Genomic DNA, 27,831 nt, shown 5'->3' with positions numbered 1-27,831 from the left:
CGGCAAAATTAGCCGAACACGTTAAAAATGGGACATGTTTGATGTCTCGTATTTCATAAACCAGTGTTCCGATTTGAGTGATTCTTTTAGTATGGTATAGCTTTATTATTTAAGAATATCGTTGTAATAATATTGTTGCTAGACAGGTAAATACCATTTTATACCGGGTGTACCAATCATACTGTGTTTTTTTCTTAAAGTTTGGAACACCCTGTGGAATATTCTAGCATATGTAAAATATTAGAATTAATACTCGATTGTAGACTTAGGCTTGCTTAACATTTTCCTTTTCGATTCATTTACTTATGTGAGATAATAAAAAAGTTATGTGCGTTAACAACTATCCATGTTTTTCATCAATAAATCCTCATAGTAGGGGAGGAAAGTATACTAAATTTGCAGTTACTCGAGCGTTATGGGGACCTATTGGATTGTGAAGAGTATGTGCTAAAATCAGAAAAAGGTTAAGTTAAGTTTTCCATAAAGTGGGGGACTTTTCATTTTTTAATTTAATTTTCCATTTGAAACAATCATTTTTCCCCGATTTTAGCGCTATCTATCTATAATTCGAAAAAATATGTCGAATAAAAGTTGCTTATTTTTACGTAAATAATCCAAATCTGCAATAAAAATCGGGGGCTCCTATTTAAGATTTTAAATTAAATCCCCCGCCCCACCTCCGTGGGGGCTCGTGACACCACACGGAGAGGGGTGGGGGGTAAATTAAAAATTATAAATACGAACCCTGCGATATTTTTCGAAATGAACATCAGATCGTAAAACTGCAAAATACACCTATTCAATATTTTTCAAAAATCTACCGAATGGCACCAAACACGACCCCCCACGGAGGTGGGGTGGGGGGTTACATTAAAATATTAAATAGGAGCCCCCAATTTTTATTGCAGATTTGGATCTTTGACGTAAAAATAAGCAACTTTTATTCGCAACATTTTTTCCTATTATGGATAAATGGCGCTATAATCGAAAAAAAAAACGATTGGTGGAAATGGAAAATTAAATTGAAAAATGGAGAGTCCCACACTTTATGGAAAACTTAACTTAACTTTTTTTGGTTGTAGCACCCACTCTTCACAATCCACTCCAGGTCCCAAGAACGCTCGAGTAATTGCAAATTTAGCATACTTTTCTCCCCTACTATGAGGATTTATTGATAAAAAACATGGTTAGATTTTAAAGCACATAACTTTTTTATTTTCTAACTTAAGCAAATGAATCAAAAAAGAAAATGTTAAGAAAGCATAATTCTACAATCGAGTTTTAATTTTAATATTTTATATATGCTGGAATATTCCACAGGGTGTTCCGAACTTTAAGAAAAAAACACAGTATGCTTGTTACACCCGCTATAAAATGACATTTACCTGTCCAGAAACAATATTATTACACCGATATTCTTAACGACGTTCTACACCTTCGTTGCGGGGTATGCCTCTCAGAGGAAAGGGGGGGGAACTTATATGCAAGCGAAAGTTGGTAACAATGCATTTATAGCAGAATACTCAAATCATATGTTTCAGTATTGAATAGTTTATAAAAATAAATTATAGTAAATTACGGAATTTACGGAATAAGTTACGGAATTAATTATAATAAATAAATTAAAAATAAATGGTACGGTAAACAATCCTCATTTTTTAATATGGTATTCCTTACAAAAAGACCTTTAATTTAATCACAAATAATAAAAAATAGTAAATTTGGGTCAAAAGTTATTAACTTTTTAAGAATTCCCATAAGAGCCCATGTTAAAACTTAACTTCGACCCTTAATAGTAATTAAACGGCACGGTAAAACAATTTTAAAAAAATCAAGTCTTAGTTTTTTGAAGTAAACTATAACATACTAAAATTTCATGCAAATCCTTAATTCTTTGCCGAAAGTGTAGAACGTCGTTAAATAATAAGGCTATAACATAGTATAAGAATCACTCAAATCGGACCACTGGTTTATGAAATACGGGACATCAAACATGTCCCATTTTTAACGTGTTCGGCTAATTTTGCCGGTGTGTGTATCTTCGGATTAAGAAGAGACAGGAGAACCGCAAATACATCAAATCAATAGTTTTAAGCTTTCAAATGGTGTCTAAGCCGCCAGGATCAGACATACACACGGCTCAGTATAGCCGAAAAACTGAAAAAGTAAACTTTGAAAATTTTGTTTTTTCGAAAATTACTCAAAATTTCAACCTACGAATTGCGCCAATAACGGAGCGATTGTAGACGAATCTAACGGTGTATACCTCATATCCGGGAAAATTCGGATTTTTAAGTTATAGGCTTCATAAGTATGATCAAATCGATTTCCTATGGGAAAAACGGTTTCTCAAGCTCAATAATTCCTGTAATAGCTTCAGTTATCATACTTGATCTTAGATCCATCAGATACTACTGGTCAGTAAGTTTCAAACTCATGTTTACTGATCAAAATCGGTTAAGCCGTTTAGAAGTTATTAAGCTACAAAAGTATAATCCAATTAACGATTATTCCCGAAATGGTTTATGTAGTTGTAGTGGTTACGACGCTAAATTTGATCTTACAACGGGCAATCCGACTTCATTTACCGGCCATCTCAATATTTTTTTTCAATCTATTTCGAATAGAAAAAAATCTAGTGTACATTCGATGGACACTAGATCATTTGGGAGATAATGCAACAAAGGTGACCATTTATAAAGCTTAACGTGTAATAGAGGAACATTGCATTCAACTTCATACATTTAATTTATAAATAACTTTAAAAAACTCCTGATACAAGAATAAAAAACCGCTAAACGCCGTAAAAATGAGTGGCGCATACAATATTCCAACTACAAAAGATCTGATATGAATATTATGTGGCGCGAAAATGTATTTTCATTTTGATGCAAAACAAAGTTCTAGTTTTATTTTAAAAGATTTTTCCATAATATTTGCTAAATTTGAAGTAAACGCGCCACAACAGAGTTTCAAAATTCAAACTGTATCAGTTACTCTTTTGTGGCGCGTTTACTTCAAATTTAGCAAATATTATGGAAAAATCTTTTAAAATAAAACTAGAATTTTGTTTTGCATCAAAATGAAAATACATTTCCTCGTCACGTAATATTCATATCAGATCTTTTGTAGCTGGAATATTGTATGCGCCACTCATTTTTACGGCGTTTAGCGGTTTTTTTATTCTTGTATTGGTTATACAAACTTATCCTGTCGTTAAACTTTTATGCAAATTAAGTAAGCTTAAAAACTTTAACGGCTGTTTATATAGCAATAGGTTACATTTTATTCGTCACTGGAGATCAAATAATATAAACTTTTCCTTTAGTTGTATAAATCTTTTTGAAACACTCTATACACATATTATTTTTTATTTTGATTGCATATAATATATTCTAACTATATATTAAATTTTAGATGATTAATGTATATCATTCTCTACTGCCAAAAATTCTCCAAATTATTAACACAGTGGCAATGGATGACGAAAAAAAAGCTGTTGACATGTTTGAGCTTATTGAGGAATTGATCGAGTATGCTGTTAGTGTTGTGGCGCCACATTTGAAATTGATTATTGAAATGTGCCTTCAATTAGCTAGTAATAATGCCACCCCAAAGATAGTTCAAATTAAGGTTGTTGGTATAGTTGGGTGGTTAATTAGATCAAAAGGAAAAGTTAGTATGTTTTAAATGTTCTTATAAATGGATTTAGTGTCCGCATTCATAGACAGGTGAACCGAAATAGGAATAGATGTTGCGCGCTAGCAAATTTCAATTCATGGCAGAGAGCACTGGGTTGATTGACAACTGCTTAGCTATAGATGCGGATAGTTTCACTATAGGGATGATTCGCGACGTCGACAAGTTTTGTGTAAAATCTCAATTTTTATTAATTTTTAATAACAGTGATGTTGAATTTTTTAATTGTTTTAATTTTTGTTTTAATAATTATAACAGTTTTTTTTTTAATTAAAAAAATAATAAGCCAAGTTGCATCTAGATCTTTAGTAAATATAATAGAGTTGTTAGGAAATTTCACAGAATGGGTACCAGTTAAGAAAGGTAGCAAATATAGACCGGGATCCCACGTACCAAAAAAAATTGATTATTAGCAAGCCGAAAATTTGTTAATAGTTTAACGGTGTCTAGTCGGACAAACTTTGATGTATGGGAACACTGGAACAGGGGAAGTTTTAATTGTGGAACAGGTTAAAAATTTGAAGCGTCAGACTACGAAAACGTCACAGGTATTTTGTCGGACAGAACTTCCAATTGATTTGTTACCCTTTCATTAAACTCTCATGCAAAAATCAGACTGGTATTTATCACCAACTGGGCATTTTGATGATAAGTCTGACACGTAGAACATGTTAGATGACAGGAATTATGTTGGGGATAAATAGCAGTCCGATTTTTGTATGAGAGTATAATGAAAGGGCAACAAATCAATTTTAAGTTCTGTCCAACAAAAATGGGATGTTTTCGTAGTCTGATGTTCCAAATTTTTAACCTATTCCACAATTAAAACTTTCCCTGTTCCAGTATTCCCGTACATCAAAGTTTGTCCGACTAGACACAGTTAAGCTATTATCAAAAAATTTTCAGCTTGCTATTAATCAACTTCTTTTGGTACTCGGGATCCAGGCCTAACAGAATCGATGGGTCGAGATAGCTTACCCTACAAGATTGTTATACGATTTATATTTATTACCTTAAAATTTGAAAAACATTTTAGGACATAAATATTTTAATATTATTCAAATTAGACGGAAATTATCTTGTCAAAGCATATTGTTTAGATTATTTCTATAGTATAATAATAGTTATTTATTATATAAGGTGCAAAAATAGCAGATCTTAGCACCATATATGAACGTTAGGCGCTAAAATCTGCATTTTGCGCCGTGTATAATACATTTATTTTCTGTAACTCGCCAATAACATCACAAGTTGCAACAATTTTGCCGTAAAAAATAAAAATAAATAGAGTATCAAGAAATAATCACGAAAGTAGTCGACGTTGCCAAGGTAACTACTAAAATAACAAAAAAAAAAATTGTCAAAGTGTGGTCAGTTATGCAAAATTTGGCAAAATCTGAGCGAAATGGGCAGTTGTGATGGAAATTACGAAAACAATTAATTATTATAAAATTTGTTAACTGTACATTCAATAATTGTAATTTTCCTTAAATTGTGACGTTTCGGAAACGTCGTAAAGAATGTGACGTTTCGGAAACTGGCAAATTTTTGTAATAAACATTTGTAAAACATTTTACGACATAAATATTTTAAGAATCTTCAAAAGAAGACGGGTATTACAGACTATAAATAATTTATATTATAATAACATATACTATAATAATATATAATAATAACATATAATAACATTGCTAAACCACCATTTAAAATTTACAAATTTTAAATAATTGCATGCAACTCGTTATAAACATGATTTATATAAACATTTTAAAAGAAATCAGTCATTATTTGTAAGAACCGTGGAAACTGAAATTTAATCCCCAAATGCCCCCTTCCTTCTCCGGTTTGCGCGCAGCTCACGTCTGTTCCTATAACGGTAGGAGTGTAAACCCAAACAAACAACAATAATTTTTATAAATTTTTATGTGAAGCTAATTATGTTATATAATCTGTTCTGTTTCTTGGCGATATAGGTAGTTCAGAAAAACAAACTCGTCGAACCAATTATTGACGTTTTAATTTCATTAATGGCTCAACAACCCGAAGATGAAGGCAACGAAGAATATTTCTTAGGTGATCCAGACCAATTTACATCTATTACTGCTGCCACTCAAACTTTAGATCTGATTGCTCTACATATTCCGGCAGAAAAGGTTATACCATATATTTTAACTAAAGTGGAACCTGCGATTCAAGGTGAATACATTTACTATTCTGTGAAAATAGAAAATACACAATTATGTAGTTTATTCACAATAAAATAGCGGCAATTGAATTTAATGCAGACAAAATACAAAAAAAAGATCATCATCATGGCATCTACACTTCTAGCGGAGTGATTGCCGCCTTCTTTATGCTTTTACAATTCCTTGTGTGACTGGGCGTCTTCTACAAGATTTCTCCATTCGTTCCTGTTTTTTCTTACGGTTGTCAGATACTGGTCTCCATTTGGTGATTTTCTTGATAACTGCTTCTGGATTTCTTCTTTCTATATATCCCATCCATCTGAGTTTTTGTGCCTTGATAAATCTGACGATGTCTTCTTTCAAAAGTTCTCTTCCTTCGTAGTTCATCAGTTGTCTAAATTCGTTATTACCTAAGTTTAGTGGGCCTGCTATTCTCCGAATGTTTTTCTCTCTAGAATTCTCAATCTTTCTTCATCCTTCTGTGTCAAGCACATTACTTCAGCACCATATGTGATTACCTTTCTAATTCTTCTTCTTCTTCAAGTGCCATCTTCGTTCCAAAGGTTGGCGATCATCAGGGCTATACGTATTTTCGAAACTGCTGACCGAAACAATTCGTTGTTGCTACAGCTATACCATTCCCGTAGATTCTTTAGTCAGGAGTTTCGTCTTCTTCCTATGGACCTTCTTCCTGTTATCTTCCCCTGCATAATTATTCGAAGCAGTTCATATCTTTCGCCTCTTGTAATGTGTCCCAAGTATTGCAGTTTTCGTTTTTTGATCGTAAATATGGCTTCCTTTTCTTTATTCATTCTTCTCAAGACCTCGACGTTTGTGACTCTCTCCGTCCATGATATTCTCAAGATTCTGCGATACATCCACAGTTCAAATGCCTCCAATTTTTTGGTATCAATCTTTTTCAGCGTCCATGACTCCATTCCGTAGAACAGCACAGAAAGTACGTAACATCTCATCAGGCGAAGTTTCATTTCAAGGCTCAAATCTCTTCCACAGAACACTCTCTTCATTTTAGTGAATATGGATCTGGCTTTTTCTATTCTTATTTTGATTTCTGCTGAGCTATCGTTGTCTTCATTTATTAAAGTGCCTAAATATTTGTATTTGCTAACTCGATCGATAATTTCATTGTGTAAATATAAATTTTGAACATTTCGTGTTCATTTCGATATTACCATAAATTTAGTTTTCTTTATGTTCAAAGATAGTCCATATTCTTCGCTGCAGTCTGCTATCTTATTCACCAATGTCTGTAGCTCTTCAAATGTTTCTGCGATCAGAACGGTGTCGTCGGCAAATCTCAGATTGTTTAATCTAACACCATTTATTTTAATACCTATGGATTGCTCAGAGAGTGTTCTATTCATTACGTCTTCGGAATAGAGATTAAACAGGGTTGGTGACAGTATACACCCTTGTCTCACACCGCTTTTCTAATTGCTATTTTGTAAATTTTCAGTTTGCTATTCTGAGTAAGCTTATCTTTGAGTAAGTTGTTTTCCAGTAGGTTATGTTTCTTGCCAGGATTCTTTCATTGATTACTATGCTTTTGCCATTAGTAGTTCCATTAACTGAGACCATTAGTTATTTAAAGTGTTCTACCTTTTCAAACTCATATTCGCCAATATTTAACCTTGTCACATCAATTGTATTTTTCTTGAGAATATTAGGATTAAATCACTGAAATTATTGGGTAGCGGGTAGACAGTTCAATAAAGACCAAGTATAGGTCCAGTCCAATCAGACCAGGACTAGTCTTCCTATATTTCGTTAGTAATCATAATCACTAACATCATCAGCGACGTACGTTGCGATTGTCGTCATATAGATGTTAAATGTACAATTATTGAAGACCTAAGTGGAAGAAGGAGGTATGTCACATTCTCGAAAATTTTGAGTTTCCTAGTGAATGACGATTATATGTGACTTAATAAATTACTTTTTATGGGAAATAAGCCATAAAATAATTACTTAATAAAATTGTGGCTTATTTCCCATTAAAAGTAATTTATTATAAAAATGCCACAAGAAAATAGCTTCAGAACAACATTATATGTGACTTCTCTATCATATGAAACTTACAGTGTACCTCTACAAAGCTTCACAAGAATGTTATTATTAAGATTTTTAGAGATACAGCTAAGTTTCATATGCTAGAGAAGTCACATGTCGCCTTCATTCACTAGGAAACTCACAGTTTTAGAAAATATAACATATTTCCTTCTTTCACTTAAATCTTCAATTTATAAAAAGCAAATCTAAAAAGCATTGTACAATGAATATTATTAAATTAAAAAATATAAAAACTATAAAAATATAAATGATAAAACCACTAAATATTGAAATATTTCAATATTAAGTGGTTTTTAACATATATTTTTATAGTTTTTAAATTTTTTAATTCAATAATATTCATTGTACATACAATGCTTTTTATATTTATGAATTGTATATTTAACATATATATGACGACAATCTCAACCTACGTCCCTGATGATGTTAGTGACTGCTATTTCGCTATTAATTTTGGTGATGTTCAGATAGTGCGACCAAACGTATGAAAACCTTTTTTTTTAATTACTCTTAAGTTATACATTTAATTTTAATTTGCATTAATTTTTTCCAAACTTTTTTTTGTAATATATATTACAATTTTAATAGACAATTACTGTTTAAGGAGGAGATATTTACTTCCAGAAAGCGGCCTATTTAGCCTTAGCAGTACTAGCAGAAGGTTGCTCAGAATGTATTAGACACAAATATCTCCAAGATTTTTTAAAATGTGTCTGCACGGCTATTCATAATCCTAATGCTGTTGTAAGAAATGCAGCATTTTTCGCTTTAGGACAATTTGCAGAACATTTACAACCAGAAATTAGTCAATACTCATCAGAATTATTGCCAGTGTTGTTTGAATGTTTACGTCAAATTTTTGTACAGATGGCTGCAGAAAGGAAAGACCCACCGAGTTTGGATAGGTTGTTCTATGCTTTGGAAACTTTTTGCGAAAACTTAGATGAAGGGTTAGTATTTCAAAACTTTTCTACAGTAGGGAACTTTCACATTTTTTTAATACATAATAATGTTCAGTATTGTTTAAAAATGAGATTTCCAGAATTTCACTCTTCAAAAACTCGTAATAACTTAGAAATACAAATTTAAAGTCTTCTGCGGTATAAAATAGATCAAACGACCCGTGACGTCAGATAGTTTTATAATATAGTTATGATTATGGTTATATTTAGGTATATTCTTCTTCTCCTTCTTTAGTTTATTGTCCTCCACCTACTTGGGTATTTGGCCAGCTCATCATCGCTGAATAAGGGAAAAATATTTATATTCTAATGACATTTATCGTATGTAATTGGAATAATATATACCAGTTTGTTGAGATTGGAGTTTGATACAATTTTTGAAGGAAAGGAAAGAAGGTTTACTATGGAAAATAAAACCATTTTGTAAAAGTACAAGTTTTCTATGAATAGTTCAAACGATCAAAAACACTTGTGTCGTCACATAACTGTATTTTGTACTGACGTTTGTAATGTCTAATTAAAAATTATATACAATTTTATTTACTTTCTTGGTGCAGAATGTAAACTTATAACCGGATGACGTCACGACGCGTTTTGGGCTGGCTGGTATAATTTGAATTTTTAATCGTCTTTAGGGGCCAAACGAAAGACAAAAAAACTTTTTTATCTTTGATACATGTTTTAAATTATGTTCTGTTGTGATTTATAACATTTTTTTCGAATTTAAAATTTTATGCAAGTTCCCTATTGTTAACGATTTCAAAGGGGTTGCTTTGATGTATTTTTCATCCATTTTTGTGCGAGCTCTGCCGTTATTCTTTCTACGCAATTGCTTCACATGCACGCACGCATACACACACGTGTGATAATGAGTATTCTCTTGTATTTAATAGGGGGAAACCTGCATTTACATATACACCAAATGTAAAACCTTTAGGCCAACTTTTATCATAGTCTAAATAGACAAACACACCAACCTTATATGAAACCATAGTCGAAAACTGGTTTCATAAGATACATATATGCTATATTTCCTGTATAATACAGTTCACCTGACATTTACTGACATGAACCGATTCAAATTTTCTACTATCTCCCGGTAACATTAATGAATTAATTCTAAAAAGCTGCCTAAAGATTGATGGTATTAATTACACTGCGCATCATTAAAAGAGGCCACCTTAATTTTTTGGCATTTTTTAAATTTTTACGAATCCTACAAGAAATTGATTATCATTATATGTTTGTGTAATGTGTAAGAATATGTTCTAAAGCAGTATGCAATCATTTCTTAAATAACAAATTGTCAAAAAAAAACTTCTCCCATGATGATTTTCATGGAAAAAAAATTAACATTGTACATTTTTTTCTGTTTCCTTTATAAAAATAACAATAAAGTCGTGATTTTTCATATTCTGTATTACCACCTGTATTCTGTACCACCTGTGTCTGTATTCGTATTCTGTATGTACCACCTCTATTTTGAATTACACTTCTCATTTGTCTTGGTATTGAATTGATCAAATTCTGGATGTTGTCTTGAGGAAAAGCTTCCCATTCTTCCTTGAGCGCCAACCGAAGCTACTCACGATTTATTAGAGCAAATATTCTGTTTCTTACTCTTCGTTGGAGTTGGTCCCAAACATACTCAATCGGGTTCAAATCTGGGCTTTGACCCGGCCAATTCATTTTTGGCACAAAGACGGTTTCCAAGTATGGCGTTATCATCCTGGCTACGTGAGGCCGCGCGCTATTTTTCCAAAAAAAAAATTAAAGCACTCATGGGAGTGCCGACAGAAGTGAAAACTTCATATAGTATATAAATTACAAGCTCACTGCTTTTTCCCCATCCAAAAAGAAGTGCTATAACTATATTATATACGCGTTGCGTACGTTCTATGCTACTTATGTATACATACACATAATATATATACGTACGAAATTTAGTTCCGCAAAGTGATGACGGTCGAAAACTCAATACTTTTTCCCCTTTTAAAAAGTGCCCAACGTCCCTAAAGAAGTTTTCACTTCAAATATTTATTTCCCCGAAGCGATGACGGTCGCTAATTCCACACTTTTTCCCCATCTAAAAAGTGTATAACGTTCCTAAAAAAGTTTTCGCTTCAAAAATTTATTTCGTCAAAGCAATGACGATCGCGATGACGGTCGCTAATTCAAGACTTTTTCTCCATCTAAAAAGGGCACAACGTCCGTAAAGAAGTTTTTACTTCAAAAATATATTTCGTTCAAGCAAGGACGGTCGCTAATTTAATACTTTTTCCCCATCGAAAAAGTACAAAACGTCCCTAAAGAAGTTTTTACTTCAAAAATTTATTTTGCCGAAGCGATGACGGTCGCTAATTCAACATTTCCCCATCTAAAAAGTGTATACCGTCCCTAAAAAGTTTTCGCTTTAAACATTTATTTCGTGGAAGCAATGACGGTCGCTAATTCAATACTTTTTCTCCATCTAAAAAGGGCACAACGTCCCTAAAGAAGTTTTCACTTCAAAAATTTATTTCGTTGAAGCAATGACGGCCGCTAATTTAATACTTTTTCCCCATCCAAAAATGCAAAACGTCCCTAAAGAAGTTTTAACTTCAAAAATGTATTTTGCCGAAGCGATGACGGTCGCTAATTCAATACTTTTTCCTCATCTAAAAAGCGCACAACGTCCCTAAAGAAGTTTTCACTTTAACAATTCATTTCGTCGAAGCATTGAAGGTCGTTAATTTAATACTTTTTCCCCATCTAAAAAGGGAACAACGTCCATAAAGAAGTTTTCACTTCAAAACATTATTTCGTCGAAGCAATGGCGGTCGCGATGACGGTCGCTAATTCAATACTTTTCCCCATCTAAAAAGGGCAAAACGTCCCTAAAGAAGTTTTCACTTCAAAACATTATTTCGTCGAAGCAATGATCAGGGCCGTGCCGTGCTATGATGCGGAGAGGCAGTCGCATCAGGCGGCATTACAAGAGGGGCGGCATACTCAGTAAGATCAAAATACAAATTGAACCATTCAATAATTAAAAATATATATATATATGTAGTAGAAATATCCCAGAGCGTTTTACGGGTTCACTCTTTAAACTTAGTCATAAATGACGCAGCGTCTTCTTCTACAGAAACAACAACCTTTTTCTGTGTTATACAAGAACTGTACAGTTTTTTTCTGGTTCTACAAAGCGTTGGGAACGTCTGAAAAAGCATGCTTCACAACTAACTCTAAAAGCATTGAATGCTACTAGATGGTCAAGTCGAATAAGTGCATTGAAACCTTTGATTTCTTCTGAAATATATTATGTTGCTTTATTCAAAATAATAGAAGACGTCAACAAAGATTCAGAAACTAAAGTCAAAGCACGAGGAATAGCAAAAAATATTAAAAATTATAAATTTATATGCGTGTAGTTCTTTGTAATATTTTATTTCATATTATAAATTCAGTCTCGAAGATGTTGCAACATGTAACTATAAATTTGTCAGATTGTGTATTGACAGAAACTATAGAAAAAAAGAAAAGTTACAATCTGGTTATGATCAAATGAAAATTACTGCTAATAAGATTGCAGACAATCTTGATATAAGTTTCAACTGAAAATGAAATTCGAAACAGGAAAAAAAGCGTCAATTTGATTACGAAAAAACTGTGGATGAGCTCTTAACAGATGAAGATAAATTTAAACTAAATTTTTTCATCTATATTTTAGACATTGTCATTAATTCTTTGATTGATCGATTTTCGCTTTTAGACATTCATAATAAAAATTTTAAATTTATATCTGATATTTTTAAAGAGAAATAGATGATAAAACACTAGAAAAATGTTGTATGAATCTTCATTCAATACTTTCAATAGAAAAAGATAAAAAATTGGATATAGAGGCAAATGATCTTGCACGATATCTAGAAGAATTGCGCGATGTATCCCAAATGATACAATATTCCATGAAACCTTTAGAGGTTTTGAACTATTTGTGCCAAAATAACCAATTCCTTTCCCAAATGTAGGTAGTTGTATCACTAACCAGTTTATAAATATTTCCTTTCTCGGTAGCTAGTGGGGAAAGAAGTATTTCAAAATTAAAAATTAATAAAAACTATTTACGAAGCTTCCATAAGACAAACAAAACTAAAAAATTTAGCACTCATTCCAATAGAGTCCTCACTAGCTGCTACTTTAGACTACACCAATCTGATTGACGAGTTACGAGTTTGCCAAAATTAAACTCGGAATGTAAAATTGTAATTTCTGTAAATGTTATTTAATGTTAATACATTTTATTTGTGTGTATGTGAGTGTGAAAAGATGACTTGGATGCAGATCCGTTAGCTACAGATTTTTATTTGTTTTTACCTTATTACATTACTTTTGTTATATTTATAGCTGTTTAAATTAAATGACTATATTTATTTCTTTCAAATAGTTAATCAGTAATTTAATTTTGTCTATTTCATGACAACTTAGTAGATACTCTATACCAGCGGTTCTCAAACTTTTTGAGTCATGTACCACCTACAGTTCTTTTATTATTTTTGGTACCACCTATATGTTTAGATTGTATTACCAAAACTTACTAAGTACTACTATTTTAATTTATTGTGTGTTTTGTGTACCACCTCAAATAGTGGTATGTACCACCAGTGGTACATGTACCACAGATTGAGAACCGCTGCTCTATACTAATTGGAAAATACACTTGTGTTTGTCGTAGATCGTAATATAATTGGTCTATATATCTCTCGTTAATATTAATTTAATTTAAAGTTATTTAATTGATTTAATTTAATTTCGTTTAATTTAAAGTATGTTTTGTTTTTAGAATAAAAGTTTTTGTCCATTTTGTGTAGTTCGTTTAATAAAAACAAAAGTTAAGTTTCAATAATATTTAAGGGGCGGCATTTCGAATAGTTACATCATATTGAAAAGATATATCGCACGGCTCTGGCAATGACGGTCGCTAATTTAATACTTTTTCCTCATCCCAAAAATGCACAACGTCCCTAAAGAAGTTTTCGCTTCAAAACTTTATTTTGTCGAAGCAATGGCGGTCGGGATGACGGTCACTAATTCAATAATTTTCACCATCTAAAAAGGGCACAACGTTTCTACAGAAGTTTTCACTTCAAAAATTTATTTTGCCGAAGCAATAACAGTCGCTAATTTAACGTCCCTAAAGAAGTATTCCCTTCAAAAATTTATTTTGTCGAAGCAATGACGGTCGCTAATTTAATACTTTTTCCCCATCTAAAAAGTGCACAACGTCTTTAAAAAAACTTTTCACTTTAAAAATTTATTTCGTCAAGGCGCTGACGGTCGCTAATTCAATACTTTTTCCCCATATAAAAGGTGCACAACGTCCTTAAAGAAGTGTTCACTTCAAAATTTATTTCGTCGAAGCAATGATGGTCGCGATGACGGTCGCTACATACTTCAATACTTTTTCCCCATCCAAAAAGTGCACAACGTCCCTAAAGAAGTTTCCACTTCAATAATATTACTATTATTATACGTACATTATAATAATATACGTACAAAACTTATTTCGTCGAAGCGATGACGGTCGCGAAATCAATCCTTTTTCCCCATCCCAAAATAGATTTTACATTTATTTTAAATTTAAATACTTCTACACAATTTATATATCATCATCATTCTCTTTGCCTTATCCTTTGCGAGGTCGGCTTCCCTAATTGCATTTCTCCACACAATTCTATCTTGGGTCATATCAATGTTAATCCCCTTTACCAACATGTCCTGCCTTATCGTCTCCCCCCAGGTCTTCTTTGGTCTTCCTCTCCTACTCCTTCCAGGAATCTGCACTTCAGCTATTCTTCGTATAGGGTGATTAACGTCTCTACCTTGAACATGACCAAACCATCTTAACCTATGCTCTCTCATTTTGGCATCAGTTGGTGCCACACCTAGACTTCCCCTAATATACTCATTTCTAATTTTATCCTTCTTTGTCACTCCTCTCATCCATCTAAGCATTCTCATTTCCGCCACATGCATTCGTTGTTTCTCTTTCTTTTTCACTGCCCAACATTCAGTTCCGTGCATCATAGCCGGTCTTTTGGCTGTTTTATAGAATTTTCCCTTCAGTTCATTGGAATTTTTCTGTCACACAACACACCACTCGCTTCTTTCCACTTCATCCATCCAGCCCTAATTCTACTGCATGCATCTCCATCTATTTCTCCATTACTCTGTAATACCGATCCTAGGTACTTAAAACTATTACTTTTCACAATCAAGTCACCATCCAAGGATACCATTTTATTTGTAGTAACTCCATCTTTAAATGAACATTCCAAATACTCTGTTTTTGTCCTACTAAGTTTTAAACCTTTTTCCTCCAGAGCTTGTCTCCACTGTTCCAGTTTTTGTTCTAAATCTCTTTCACTATTTCCTATTAACACTACATCATCAGCATACATTAGGCACCATGGAATACTACCCTGTAGTTTCGCTGTTATCTGGTGCAAAACTAATGAGAATAAATAAGGACTAAGCACCGAGCCTTGGTGGAATCCTACTTTCACCTGAAATTTATCAGTCTCTCCCACACCTGTCGTAACACTAGTTGTTACTCTCTCATACATATCTCTCACAATATTTACATATTCGCCAGGGACTCCTTTCTTATTGAGTGCCCACCACAGAACCTCTCGAGGAACTCTATCATATGCTTTCTCAAGATCAATGAATACCATATGAGCTTTGGTCTCTTTATTCCTGTATTTTTCCATCAGTTGCCTTACAATGAAAATTGCATTTGTTGTTGATCTGCCCTGCATAAAGCCAAATTGATTATCGGATATCTCGGTTTCTTCACGTATCCGTGTATCGATTACTCTCTCCCATATTTTCATGGAGTGGCTAAGTAGTTTTATAGCCCTGTAGTTTGTGCATTGTTGTATGTCTCCCTTGTTTTTGTAGACAGGTACTAATATACTGCTTCTCCATTCGTCTGGCATTTGTCCAACTTCCATAATTCTATTAAATAGACCTGCTAGCCAACTTGTTCCTGTCTCTCCCAATGCTCTCCATACTTCCCCAGGAATATCATCTGGTCCGACTGCTTTTCCTTTCTTTATTTTTTGAAGCGCTTGAGCCACTTCCTCGTTTGTTATTCTGGTAACCATTGCTGTTACTGTCTCCGTTAACTCCACAGGCTGTCTGTCAAATTCTTCATTTAATAGACTGTCAAAATAATTTCTCTATCTCTTTTTGACATCCTTTTCGTGAATTAGTATTTTATTATTTTCATCTCGGATACATCTACTAATCTGATCAAAAATCTCTTGCTTTCTTTGCTCTCTGTTTGGCTATTTTATATATCTTTGCTTCGCCTTCCCTGGTATCAAGTTGATCGTATAGGTTTGAATACGCTTCTGCTTTAGCTTTTGCTACTGCTACTTTCGCTTCCTTTTTGGCGACCATATAGTTTTGAAGATTTATGTCCGATCTGGTTTCTTGAAACTTTTTATATAATTTTCCCTTCTCTTTTATTTTTCCTTGTACTTCATTTGACCACCACCAAGTCTCTTTATCTTCAAACTTCTTTCCTGACGTTTTCCCAAGTATTTCAATAGCCGTCTCTCTAATAACATTGGCTATTTTTCTCCAAATTGTGTTAGGGCTTCCTGTCATGTTCTAACATATTTTTTCTACTATTCTTTCCCTGAATAGACCTTCCTTCTCATCTTTTAGCATCCACCAATTTATATATACATACACATAATAAATATACGTACAAAATTCATTTCGCCGAAGAGATGACGGTCGCGAAATAAATCCTTTTTCCCCATCCAAAAATAGGTTTTACATTTATTTTAAATTTAAATACTTCTGTACAGTTTATGTCTACATACACATACTATAGATACGTACAAAATTTATTTCGCCGAAGAGATGACGGTCGCGAAATAAATCCTTTTTCCCCATCCTAAAATAAGTTTTACATTTATTTTAAATTTAAATTCTTCTATAAAATTTATATATACATCCACATAATATACCTAGATATGTACAAAATTTAGTTCGCCGAAGCGATGACGGTCGCGATCATGGTCGCGAAATCAACCCTTTTTCCCCATCCTAAAATAGATTTTACATTTATTTTAAATTTAAATACCTCTACATAATTTATACAGTGAGCACGTAAAGGTTGGAATAAATTCATTTTCTCGAGAATGGACGATTTTGGAAAAAATCCCGAAACAGGTCAATTTTTATTTTTAAATTACGACTTTTTGGCATATATATCTTACTAGTGACGTCACCCGTCTGGGCGTGATGACGTCATCGATGATTTTTTTAAATGAGAATAGGGGTCGTGTGATAGCTCATTTGAAAGGTAATTTAATTCTCTATTCAGTAATATAAACAATAACATAATTATTTATACAGGGTGTCCAAAAAAAAATTTTTTTTGATTACATTTATTGACATAAAAAGAAGAATGTATGTAATTTATTTATTTCAAAATACATTTTACTGCTTTCAGAAAACAGAAAAAAATGTTTATTTGAAAAATAATCATGACCTTTCGCTTAAACTAATGTTCAAATTGTCACGGGGCTGGTGAGTGGCTGTTTAATATTGAATTTAAACAAAAAACAATATGTATTTGCCAAATAAACATTTTTTCCTGTTTTCTGTTATCAATAAAAGGTATTTTGAATTAAATAAATTACACACATTCTTCTTTTTATGTCAAAAAAGTTAATTCAAAAAAAATTTTTTTGGACACCCTGTATAAATATTTATGTTAATTGTTTATATTAGTGAATAGAGAATTTAATTACCTTTCAAGTGAGCTATCACACGACCCCTATTCTCATTTAAAAAAATCATCGATGTCGTCATCACGCCCAGATGGGTGACGTCACTAGTATAAGATATAAGCCAAAAGTCGTAATTTAAAAATAAAAATTGACCTATTTCAGGATTTTTTTCCAAAATTGTCCGTTCTCGAGAAAATGAATTTATTCCAACCTTTACGTGCTCACTGTATATACATACACATAATATATACAGTCGGAAAAATGAAAGAATACCCATGAACGAACATATAAAACACTCTGTATTTTCCTGTCACCGTTGACTTATTATTACATGTACTTGCGCTGGGCAATTTTCTTTGTGACACGGTGACAGGAAAATACAGCGTGTTTTATATGTTCGTTCATGGGTATTCTTTCATTTTTCCGACTGTAGCATAAGCGATGACGGTCGCAATGGCGGTCGCGGTGACGGTCGCGAATTCAATGCTTTTTCCCCTATTAAAAAATCGCATAACGTCCCTAAAGAAGTTTTCACTTCAAAAATATATTTTTTAAAGAATAACAAGTCTGATATTTTTTATATAGGTTCATCTAAAAACCATTTGAAAGGTAATTTCAAATAAATCGTATTAAATTTAATCTTTTAAATCCCTTTTTTTTAATGTAAGAGGTTAAAGGACCTGGTTGTATGGTTCTCGTAGTAAAATTTAATCTTCAAACGTTTCTATCTTGGTCATTTTTTATACTACAAAAATAATAGAAAAGTAAAATCTTTGTTAAAAAAACTAAAATTTTGTTCTCATATCATTTTTTAAGTATATCGAGTATTTGTTGAATTATTATCAAAAAATAAAAATAAAAATTTGAAAAATTCAGATTTTTTTTAATCATATTTTTTTAAATATGCCTTTTCTAAACCAGTCAAAATTTTTGAGGTCACTACTTATGTTAAAATAAAGAAACTAAAGCTAAGGCCAGACACGCGATAATTTACGGCGCCGTAAGAACCGTAAAATGAAGCGCAAAAATGGGTCCCACGGTGAGAGTAGTGGATGGCCAGAGTGAGCTGTAAAATATCGCGCAGCAACATCGAACGGGCCCATCTTCGGCGTGTGTCGCAAACGAATGGACCTGGGTCCAAATTTGTAGCTCATCTAGCCACAACAACGACCAAAACACTGTATTTACATCTCGCGACACACGCCGTAATTTACATCCCCGTCTATGCTTTTTACGGCGGCTACTGCCGCTTTATTTTACAGCGCTTGCTGCTCTGACGACGCCGTAAATTATCGTCTGTGTGGTCTTATTACGCTTAAAGGGATTACTAAAAATTTTAATATTTGCGAAAATGGCGTATGTTTTATTTTTCACTTTTTTCTAAAAAAGCTTATTTTCTTATTTTCAACATACCTTGCTTAATTTTGATGCTATCAACTTTTTCTAGAGCTCATTTGATATGTATTCCTGAGTACTTTGACAAGTGTTTAATAAGTATAACATGTTCTAAAATGTATCGTTTTCTCTTATTTAATCTTGAATAATTAGATTTGGGTACTCGCCGAAAAAAAATATAGATTCAATTACCTTTAACTCACTTTGAATTGATACTAAAACGTTTTTCAAGTAATAAAGTGTCTGATGTATATTTGGTTTTCAGATTAGTGCCATATCTTCCAACATTGATGACAAGGATTTTTGAAGCATTGGATCCAGAAGGTTTCTCCCTTCAATTAAAAAGAGTTGCATTAAGTACTTTAGGGTCCATCGCTAGTGCAGTAAAAGAAGGATTGCTACCATATTTTGACAGAGTAATAGAATTTTTAAAGATATATATTAATAGCGATCCTAACTCGGAAATGCATCAAATTCAGTGTTATGCTATAGGTAAGAAAAAATAACATACCGTTACAACTGCACACTTAAACTACCATATTAACTGTATTCGCCGAGCAAAACCTGAACTAAACCAGAGGGAGGACACCTGCTCATTACAATTTTGTGCGTTCGCGGAGGTCGAATTTTTCCCTCTGGACACCCCCCGGACGTAAAATTTGGTGTTCGCGCTGTACAGAAAATAGATCCTGAACGTATTTGGGATACCCTCTAGACGTTAGAGGATTTTGTTTCGGATTTTAAGTTCGCACAAGCGCGCAAAATTCTTGGAAAAGGCATAATGGCGGCACTACACTTCGCTGTGTGTTATTTGTTATGCACTTTATTCAGCCGTACAGGACGAAGTGTGGAGGATTCATTCGTCTATTCGCACGCATAACGCATATGCACGAATAGTAAATACGCCTATCCGTCCAGTTGTCGGTTGTTGACACACTTCAAAGGACAAATATTTATCAGCGTAGCCGCATAACAAATAACACATAGCGAAGTGTGGTGCCGGCATAAAAATTTGTTGACATTCTGTCTAATTCTTAACCTAATAGCCACTTTACACGATGCAAGTAATTGCGCAATTAATTGCACAATTTCTTGCGCAAGAACTTGTGCAATAAGTTGCAACTAACTTTCTGCAATTACACGGTGTGCAAAGTGATTACACGGTGCAAAGAATTGCATAAACTGACATGAAATGATGAAATAGACAGAAACTTTGACAAAATAGCATAAATTTTAGGTTATGTTGTTTTTATAAATTAAATGTAATTTTTTGAGTAGAGTTATCAGATATTAGATTAAAAATGATAGAAAATGATAATAATAGGTATTATAATAAAATCAATTAATACCTAATGCAAGTATACCTATAATACATTATTCATTTACAAAAGGAAAAAAGTTGTAAGAAATACAAATAGAAAATAGTGTTTTTAATCCCTATGTTGCATAATTAAAGTAATCCACCAGAATAATGTTATCTGTGCAGCGTGAAATTGGTCAAAAGTTCTTCTAGTTCTGTTAAAAAATTGTTTAGTTTGAAATTTAGGATGACAGAATGTCAATGTAGTAAAAACAAACAGTGTAGCCTTAAAAGTCACTAAAAATATATCCAAATTGCAGAAACAATTGCATGAAAAATAGGACATGTTCTATTAAATGCAACTTCTTGCAGCAAGAAATTGCTGCAAGAAGTTGCAGCTTTTCTGTGCAATTTTCGTATGACACGATGCAATTTCTATTGCTGCAAGAAATTGTGCAATTAATTGCGCAATTAGTTGCATCGTGTAAAGTGGCTATTACACATTTTTAAACAACTTGCAGATTCTGGTTTTTAAATTTAAATATTCTTCAAACAAATCTTAATATTTTTTATTTTAAAACTTTTTTTAGTTGTTTTTGTCAATATCTTCCATCTAGATGAGCTTGTTTATAAATATTCTTGTGGCTTATTTTTCATTTTAATTTAGTCTCTTATTCGTTATAATGAAACATAAACAACATATTCTGAAACTATTTTTTGTGTCATGTTATATTTTGCTTCTGGCGTAATAAATCACAACCTATCAAATTCAATATCAAAATTGGAAATGATTGCGTGATTAAATTATTCTTTCGTTTAACTAATTTTCAATCCCCCCGAAATAAGGTAACTTTTATCTGGAAATACCAAGTTGCAATTTCCATGTCACCCTAACAATCTTTCTACTCTCTACAAAAATTTAGGCGGAAATTTCTTCCAAGTATGTTATGAAATAAGAAATTTATGAGTATGAATCTGCAATCAATCACAAAAAAGTCTGGCTAATTGGCTCTGCCAAAGCCATTTTTCAAAAAAAAAACTTTCTAAGAAAGGCTAATTCATTGCCTGCTATTCTCTTTGCTAGTTCTATTGTTGAGATACAAATTTGTTATGCATTTGTTGAATAATTTCGGTTTCAAAATAAAAGGCTTCCTTTTCTAACCTTGTTGTATGCAACCCGTCATTACATTCCGAATCCGAAAATTGTTTGCGGTGAATAAAATCCTGAACATGTCCAGGATAAGTTTACATTAACACTTGCGCTTTGGAAACTATCCCGAGCTTACTCAGAATATGTTCAGGATATGATCCACGAATACAGCTATTATAGTTCGTAGTATTTCAAAATAGCCAAGATATTTTTTGGTTATATTAAAATAAACTAGCATAAGATGCAATGTATAACAAGACACGATCACACTTATACGTATACGCCAACATACAATATATTTTTACACGTTACTTAATTTTATATAGTTATATTTTTACGAAATGTTGACATGCAGTTTTTAAAGACTTACTGCGTACTTATATCGTTAATATAATAATACAAATTAGTCCCTGAGATTTTTTTAATATTTCGTACAAAAGTACAAGGTCGTTTGATAATCACGCTATTCGCCAGCTTGTATGAGCGTAATCGTGTTGTTAGTTTTTTTATTAATTGTATATTACTTATTTGTTTCAGAATCCTTAGCAGTAGTAGCTCAGTTTATAGGTCCTGATAACTTTAGACCTCTTACTGGAGATTGTCTACAATTAGGATTAAAAATTTTAAATGAAACCTCAGATCCTGACATAAACAAAAGTGTTTATGCCCTTTTTTCTGCATTAGCTATTAATATGAAAGAAGAGCTCAGTCCTGCATTGCCAAAAATTGTCAATGATATGATAGAAAGTATACAAAGTAGTGAAGGAATAGTTGTAAGTTTTCATTTTACAGTTTATACAGTATAAATAACGAGCGATCCACAATTATTGGGATCAAAGCTAGCCGTGAACAACATTACGTATGTCTTGTTTCAATCTGAATTTATATCATTGGTTTATCAATTAATTTTGATTAACATTATAAAACATAAAAAATCAGTCAAAACCTTTAACACAGAACTTTAATCAAAAATGAAAATAATTAACAAAATTACAAGTAACAATTATAAATGAAATCAAACAAGATGCTGTATATATCTACCACCAACATCTCTACACAACCTTAATAACCTAACTTTTCTTGTTAAGTTGACGTATACTGCAAAGTTGACGTACACTTCAAAGTTGACGTAAACTGGAAAGTATATCTGAATTAAGAATAGACATGCACTGTTTAGCTATCTCTGTCGTTCAGAGCCACCTATGGTGACAATAATTTTGGATCACACGTTAATACTTTAATTTTTGTGTCCAGTTTAACCTGGTCCATTTATCAAGAACCTGCATTATACTATAAGAGAATATCATTTATAACGCAGAGGTTTATTCGGCAATTCGGCAAAATACTTTTGAAATAAAGATATTACGGAGGATATTTGCGACAATGATATATGGAGAATAAGTTTCGACCACGAGTTATACCAATATTAAAAAGAACCCTCTATATAGCAAGTTACGCGAACATACAAAAATTGCGCTGGGCAGGTCACCGTAGAAGAATGGACAATGACGGGACACCTAGTAAAGCGCTTAGCGGAACTATAGTGGGACGTTGATCAGTATGAAGATAAACGAAGTGAGAATCGATGCTTAAGAGATATTGATGGTGGGATATCTTGAGGAGAGCAGCCAGAGTCAGAGATACTTGGAGGCGGATGCTGGGGGAGGCCAGGGCCCGACTTGGGCTGTCGCGCCATAGGAGAGAGAGTTACTTCATTGGTTTATTTGAATACCTTTCGCTTTTTTAAAATTTCAAAAGCTTTCTTCGTACCCTACAAAAATAATGAAGTTTATAAATAAACGACTACAATGATGTGACTCATACTTACAAAACAATTTGTAGATTTTTTTTTGGTGATCTAAAAACTGTAAGGTTTCACAATATTTAGAGCAAATATCTTAACAAAAAACATACAACTACCACCGAACACTAATGTTTATTAAGAGACTGAAATTCAGTTCATCTGAACAGGTTGTTCTGTCATGTTTCCAAATCATAGTTTTTGCCAACTTTAAAAAAAATTGAGAATCATTCAAAAATATTTCTGATTAGACGAGGCAATGAAGCAATAAACGTATCACATTTTTGCAGTTGGATCTCAATGAAACTTGTTGCATTCGAATCGTAAGAGCCGTAAGAAACTTTGTGAACTAAAGTGATTACAAATAAATTCTGTAATTCGGAAATTCGATACAAAATCAATGCAAACTCGTTACTAGAGGGGTCTTGACGGCGATGGTCCCCAAGGCACCTGGTGCCTAGGAGGAGACTCGTATCCTGAAGTTTTGTGAAAATCTGATACAAAATCAGTGGGTCTGGCTGGGCAACAGATGCCTCAGGGACATGATTTTGTATTGCATTTTTATAAAACTTACGGCAAAATGCATTTTTTATTTTTTGTAATGGCATAGATATTATTCATTCAGACAGTCACAATTATTAGATTATTGTGTAATGTGTAGTGTGTGTTGAGTAAATTTCTTGTTATTTAGTAAAGTCGACTGCATTGTCTTTGCAAAGAGACGCTAATTGTATCCGAACGTCTGCGGTTCCTCAGGTGGGTATTGATACCACAAGGATAGAAATTATTTTAATTTATTAATTATTTAATAAAGAAAAATTCCCTACCCAGCTGGGATTCGAACTCTTGTGTCCAAAGGTAGGCTTTGTTACCACTGAGCCACAGAGAGGTAAATGCATTTTCTTGTTCAATAATGAAATTTCAGTTCGTCATCATCACTGTAGTTCACAAAGTACCCTGAGGCCCTTACGAATCGAATGCAACAAGTTTCATTGAGATGCATTTAACTACAAAAATTTGGTAGGTGTTTTGGTTTTTACTGCTTCATTAACACAAATAGTTGCATACGCAGATGAGATAGTTGTGATGGGAAAAGGCACGGTAAGATTGAAAGAAGCAGTAGCAATCCTGGCAAATGAAGCGCGAGAAAGAGGTCTAGAAATTAACGAAGGAAAAACAAATATCTACTCTGCTCTAGAAGAGAAGATAGCAGGACGAGAAAAGTCAAGATAGAACACTACACTTTTGAAAATGTTTAACAATTTAAATATTTGGGAGTGATTGTTAATGGCGAAAATAAGAGAAATGAAGAAGTAAGTAACGGAGCGAATACTATCAGGCAACAAAACATACTGAACATATAGGTATTGAAGGATAAGAACTTATCCAAAAATACAAAACTGAAAATATACAGAGTTGCAATCAGATCAGTAGTTACATACGCACCTGAGACAAAGTATGCCTCACAGAAAAAGAAAAATTAAGAATATTCGAAAGGAAAATCCTCAGACGTATCAACGGGATGTTGATACGAGATGTTAACGCGTTAACAATTTAAAAAACATGTCCTCGGTTGCTCAGAATCGGAAGAGATATAGGGGTGGATCTTAACGGGGTGTTATTAATATCCTCTTATTAGCTTAGAAATAAAAAAAACTCAAATAAGAATATCAAATAAAAAGAAATAAAATATTGGGCGCCACTGGTTTCCTTGTGGAAACCATAAATTATACAAAAATAGAAACATTAAAGGAAAGAGAGCTAAATAAAAAATTAAACACAATCCTAGTCAATACAAAATATACAAAATACATTCATGTGAAAGCAAATATGGCGTGACTTCCCTTATGTGTCTCTACTCAGCAAATCTTTGTTGTTCTTACGAAACAAGAGAAAAGGGAAAAGACAATAATAAAAGAATATTTTGCAATGAATCAAACATTTTTTATTGAAACAGAATGAAATTAAAAACAACTATGATCTCTTACGGATTTACAAAGAGAGATCATGTTTACCAAAAAGAAAATGAAAAGTTTACATAAAAAAAATAATACCTTGTACATCATAGTCCTGTATTTTCTCGTAGTTGGTTTTCAGTCTAAGGCACAGTTCACTTCACTAAATGTCACTTTACAAAGGAAATAGATACATCAGGTTACTTCCATAGTTTATAGAAGAAGTCAGCATTTATTTCTTAAAACAAATCGGCACTACTCGAACAAAATATTTAAGAACTCATTAGTATATTAAACGGATTAAAAAAATATATAAAAGCAACTCCATGCTTTAACTGCATAGTTAGAAACTACTAACAAAAAAACTTTTAACTCCTGCCTGCATCGAAAAGATTATACCAATTGTGGTATAGCAATATCAACATCCGCCTAACAGTAGCGAAAATGAAGAAGTCTAGGTTCTAAACCGCCATGTATGCCGGGCTGAGCTAAGGCTACCAGCCGGCCGAAGAACTTGTAACTACATTTTAAACTTCACTTGACGAGTCCAGGACTCTGGATTCCAAAACTTGACTGCTCTACAGCTCAAACGTGACTTCTTGACGGCTCAAACGTATCTGCTTTTTCTTTTTCGATCCTCCCGACTAAATCCTCAAAAATTCAACGCTCTTCCAAAAATCATTCGATCTTCCCCATCAATAACCTCAACGACCAATTACAGACTTAAGACACTTCCCTAATTAGAATCTTGACAAATAAGAAGTCACTTAGACATATCCTTAGCCACACCCTCTAAACTTGCAAATCCCCTTTTGAACGCCATTCAAAGATTATTCCCAGCCAACCAAAGATTTACCAACTCATGGGTTTATCGTCACCTTGGACAGAGCTTTTCCCAATCTTAATAGCTGACTCGAAAAAAAGACACTTGGGACTTGTTGATAAAATTCTGAACCACTTTGCCTATAAGGTAAACATTTCAGCGACATCCTGGCGGCCTGAATGATTATCGCTTGAAATAGAAACCGCGTTTCCTTTGATAAAAAAACCGACAATTCATTTCATGAGAAAATAACGTATAACCATTGATTATAGTCAATACTATAATCAATGGTATAACAAAACATGACACTTCTAAATCCTGCGTTCTCCGGAATGAGAACTTAAATATATTCATGTGAATCGAGAACGAATTACGTAATACCATAGATTTGTGAGAACTGACAACATCTCTGAAAAACAAGCATGGTTTTAACGGACCGGGAATATAGGGTGAAACGAAATGTTACCAATGTAAACTGGATTGAAATTACAAATTATTTTCGCACCCTTACAACCATAGGCGGAAGTTTAAATCTTTATTAATTAAATGCGAAAATAATTTTATATGTATTTAATTTATTCATTAAAATTAATTTAAACCCTAACAAAATTAGTATGATTGGATAGGTATTTTCAAAACCTTTCAAACAAGATATCACTTGCCATAAGGTCCCATTTAAAATTATCGGTCACAGTGGCTCTGTAACGTCATTTGTCACTATTACGTCACCTGTTATGACTACTTGACAGCTTACGTCCGTTTATAACCTCCCTCCAAATTTCATTATTATAAGTATAACCGTTCAAAAGATACGGGGGGAGGAGACTTTTGACTAGTACTGTATAGCTCTATTTTTAAATGTATTTTTAGACGCACTATGATGATGAAGATAAAGACGAAATAGATGTATATGCAGAATTATCCGAGGAGGACGACGATATTGAAGAAGATATTGATGGCTCATCAACTGGAAGTGCTGATTCAGCACAGTGCAGATATTCTGTTGAAAATTCCTATAATGAAGAGAAGGAACAAGCGTGCTTATCTTTAAAAGATATATGTGTAAACACAGGGTAAGAACTCTTTCTTGTAACGATGAGTATGAAATTAGGGAATGGGGCGTTTCGCCGTGGCCGGTTCGTCGTGAGCTTGTTTCGCCGCGAGCCCGTAGCCAAGTTTTTGCTAAATGTTTCTTCCTCAAAAATGGCGTCCCGTTAGAAGTTTGAAAACATTTTTTGTTCAGCCCTTACTTTTCTGTATAAAATAATTATAATTTTTCCACGCTTAATTATAGTTTGGCTTCGCATTAGTACCTGATTCTTATTTCTGTTTAATATAACATATTTGTTACACATTTCATAAAATATTAACTTTGAATAAATTAATTCTCCGAATTTAATTAACAAGTACTAATCCGGTGGTTAATTTCAACTGTGGCATCTCATAATTCTATTACTATTCAAAACAAAATACCAAGTATGTACTTGATAACGGTAAATGACCAACAGCGAGTGATTAAGGCACATTATCGGATAACTACTTTCTTTTGATAAACTGTTTATTGCCGAATGAAATTTCCTGTATGTGTGAGCATTCGGTGGCTCCCAAAATCCCGACGGCCAAAACACCGACACCCCAGAATCCCGACACGCGAGTATTGAAATTGAAAAATTA

The 27,831-nt window shown here is 33.1% G+C and overlaps 1 protein-coding gene across 1 annotated transcript in view; it reads left to right on the top strand.

The window, feature by feature from the left end:
- The window catches only part of LOC114333903 (importin-4), a 154,147-nt gene that overhangs the window by 29,436 nt on the left and 96,880 nt on the right, over positions 1–27,831 (top strand). The window contains exons 5-10 of the mRNA XM_050656072.1: positions 3,418–3,675; positions 5,673–5,895; positions 8,581–8,926; positions 19,394–19,620; positions 22,116–22,351; positions 27,028–27,230. Of these exons, the coding sequence (XP_050512029.1) occupies positions 3,418–3,675; positions 5,673–5,895; positions 8,581–8,926; positions 19,394–19,620; positions 22,116–22,351; positions 27,028–27,230 (1,493 nt within the window). The remainder of the gene's footprint in view (positions 1–3,417; positions 3,676–5,672; positions 5,896–8,580; positions 8,927–19,393; positions 19,621–22,115; positions 22,352–27,027; positions 27,231–27,831) is intronic.

Source organism: Diabrotica virgifera, chromosome 7 (genome assembly GCF_917563875.1).
Source record: "Diabrotica virgifera virgifera chromosome 7, PGI_DIABVI_V3a".
NCBI classification, from domain to species: domain Eukaryota; kingdom Metazoa; phylum Arthropoda; class Insecta; order Coleoptera; family Chrysomelidae; genus Diabrotica; species Diabrotica virgifera.
Note: the sequence above shows the minus strand (reverse complement) of the source record. Positions and strands in the feature narration are given on the sequence as shown.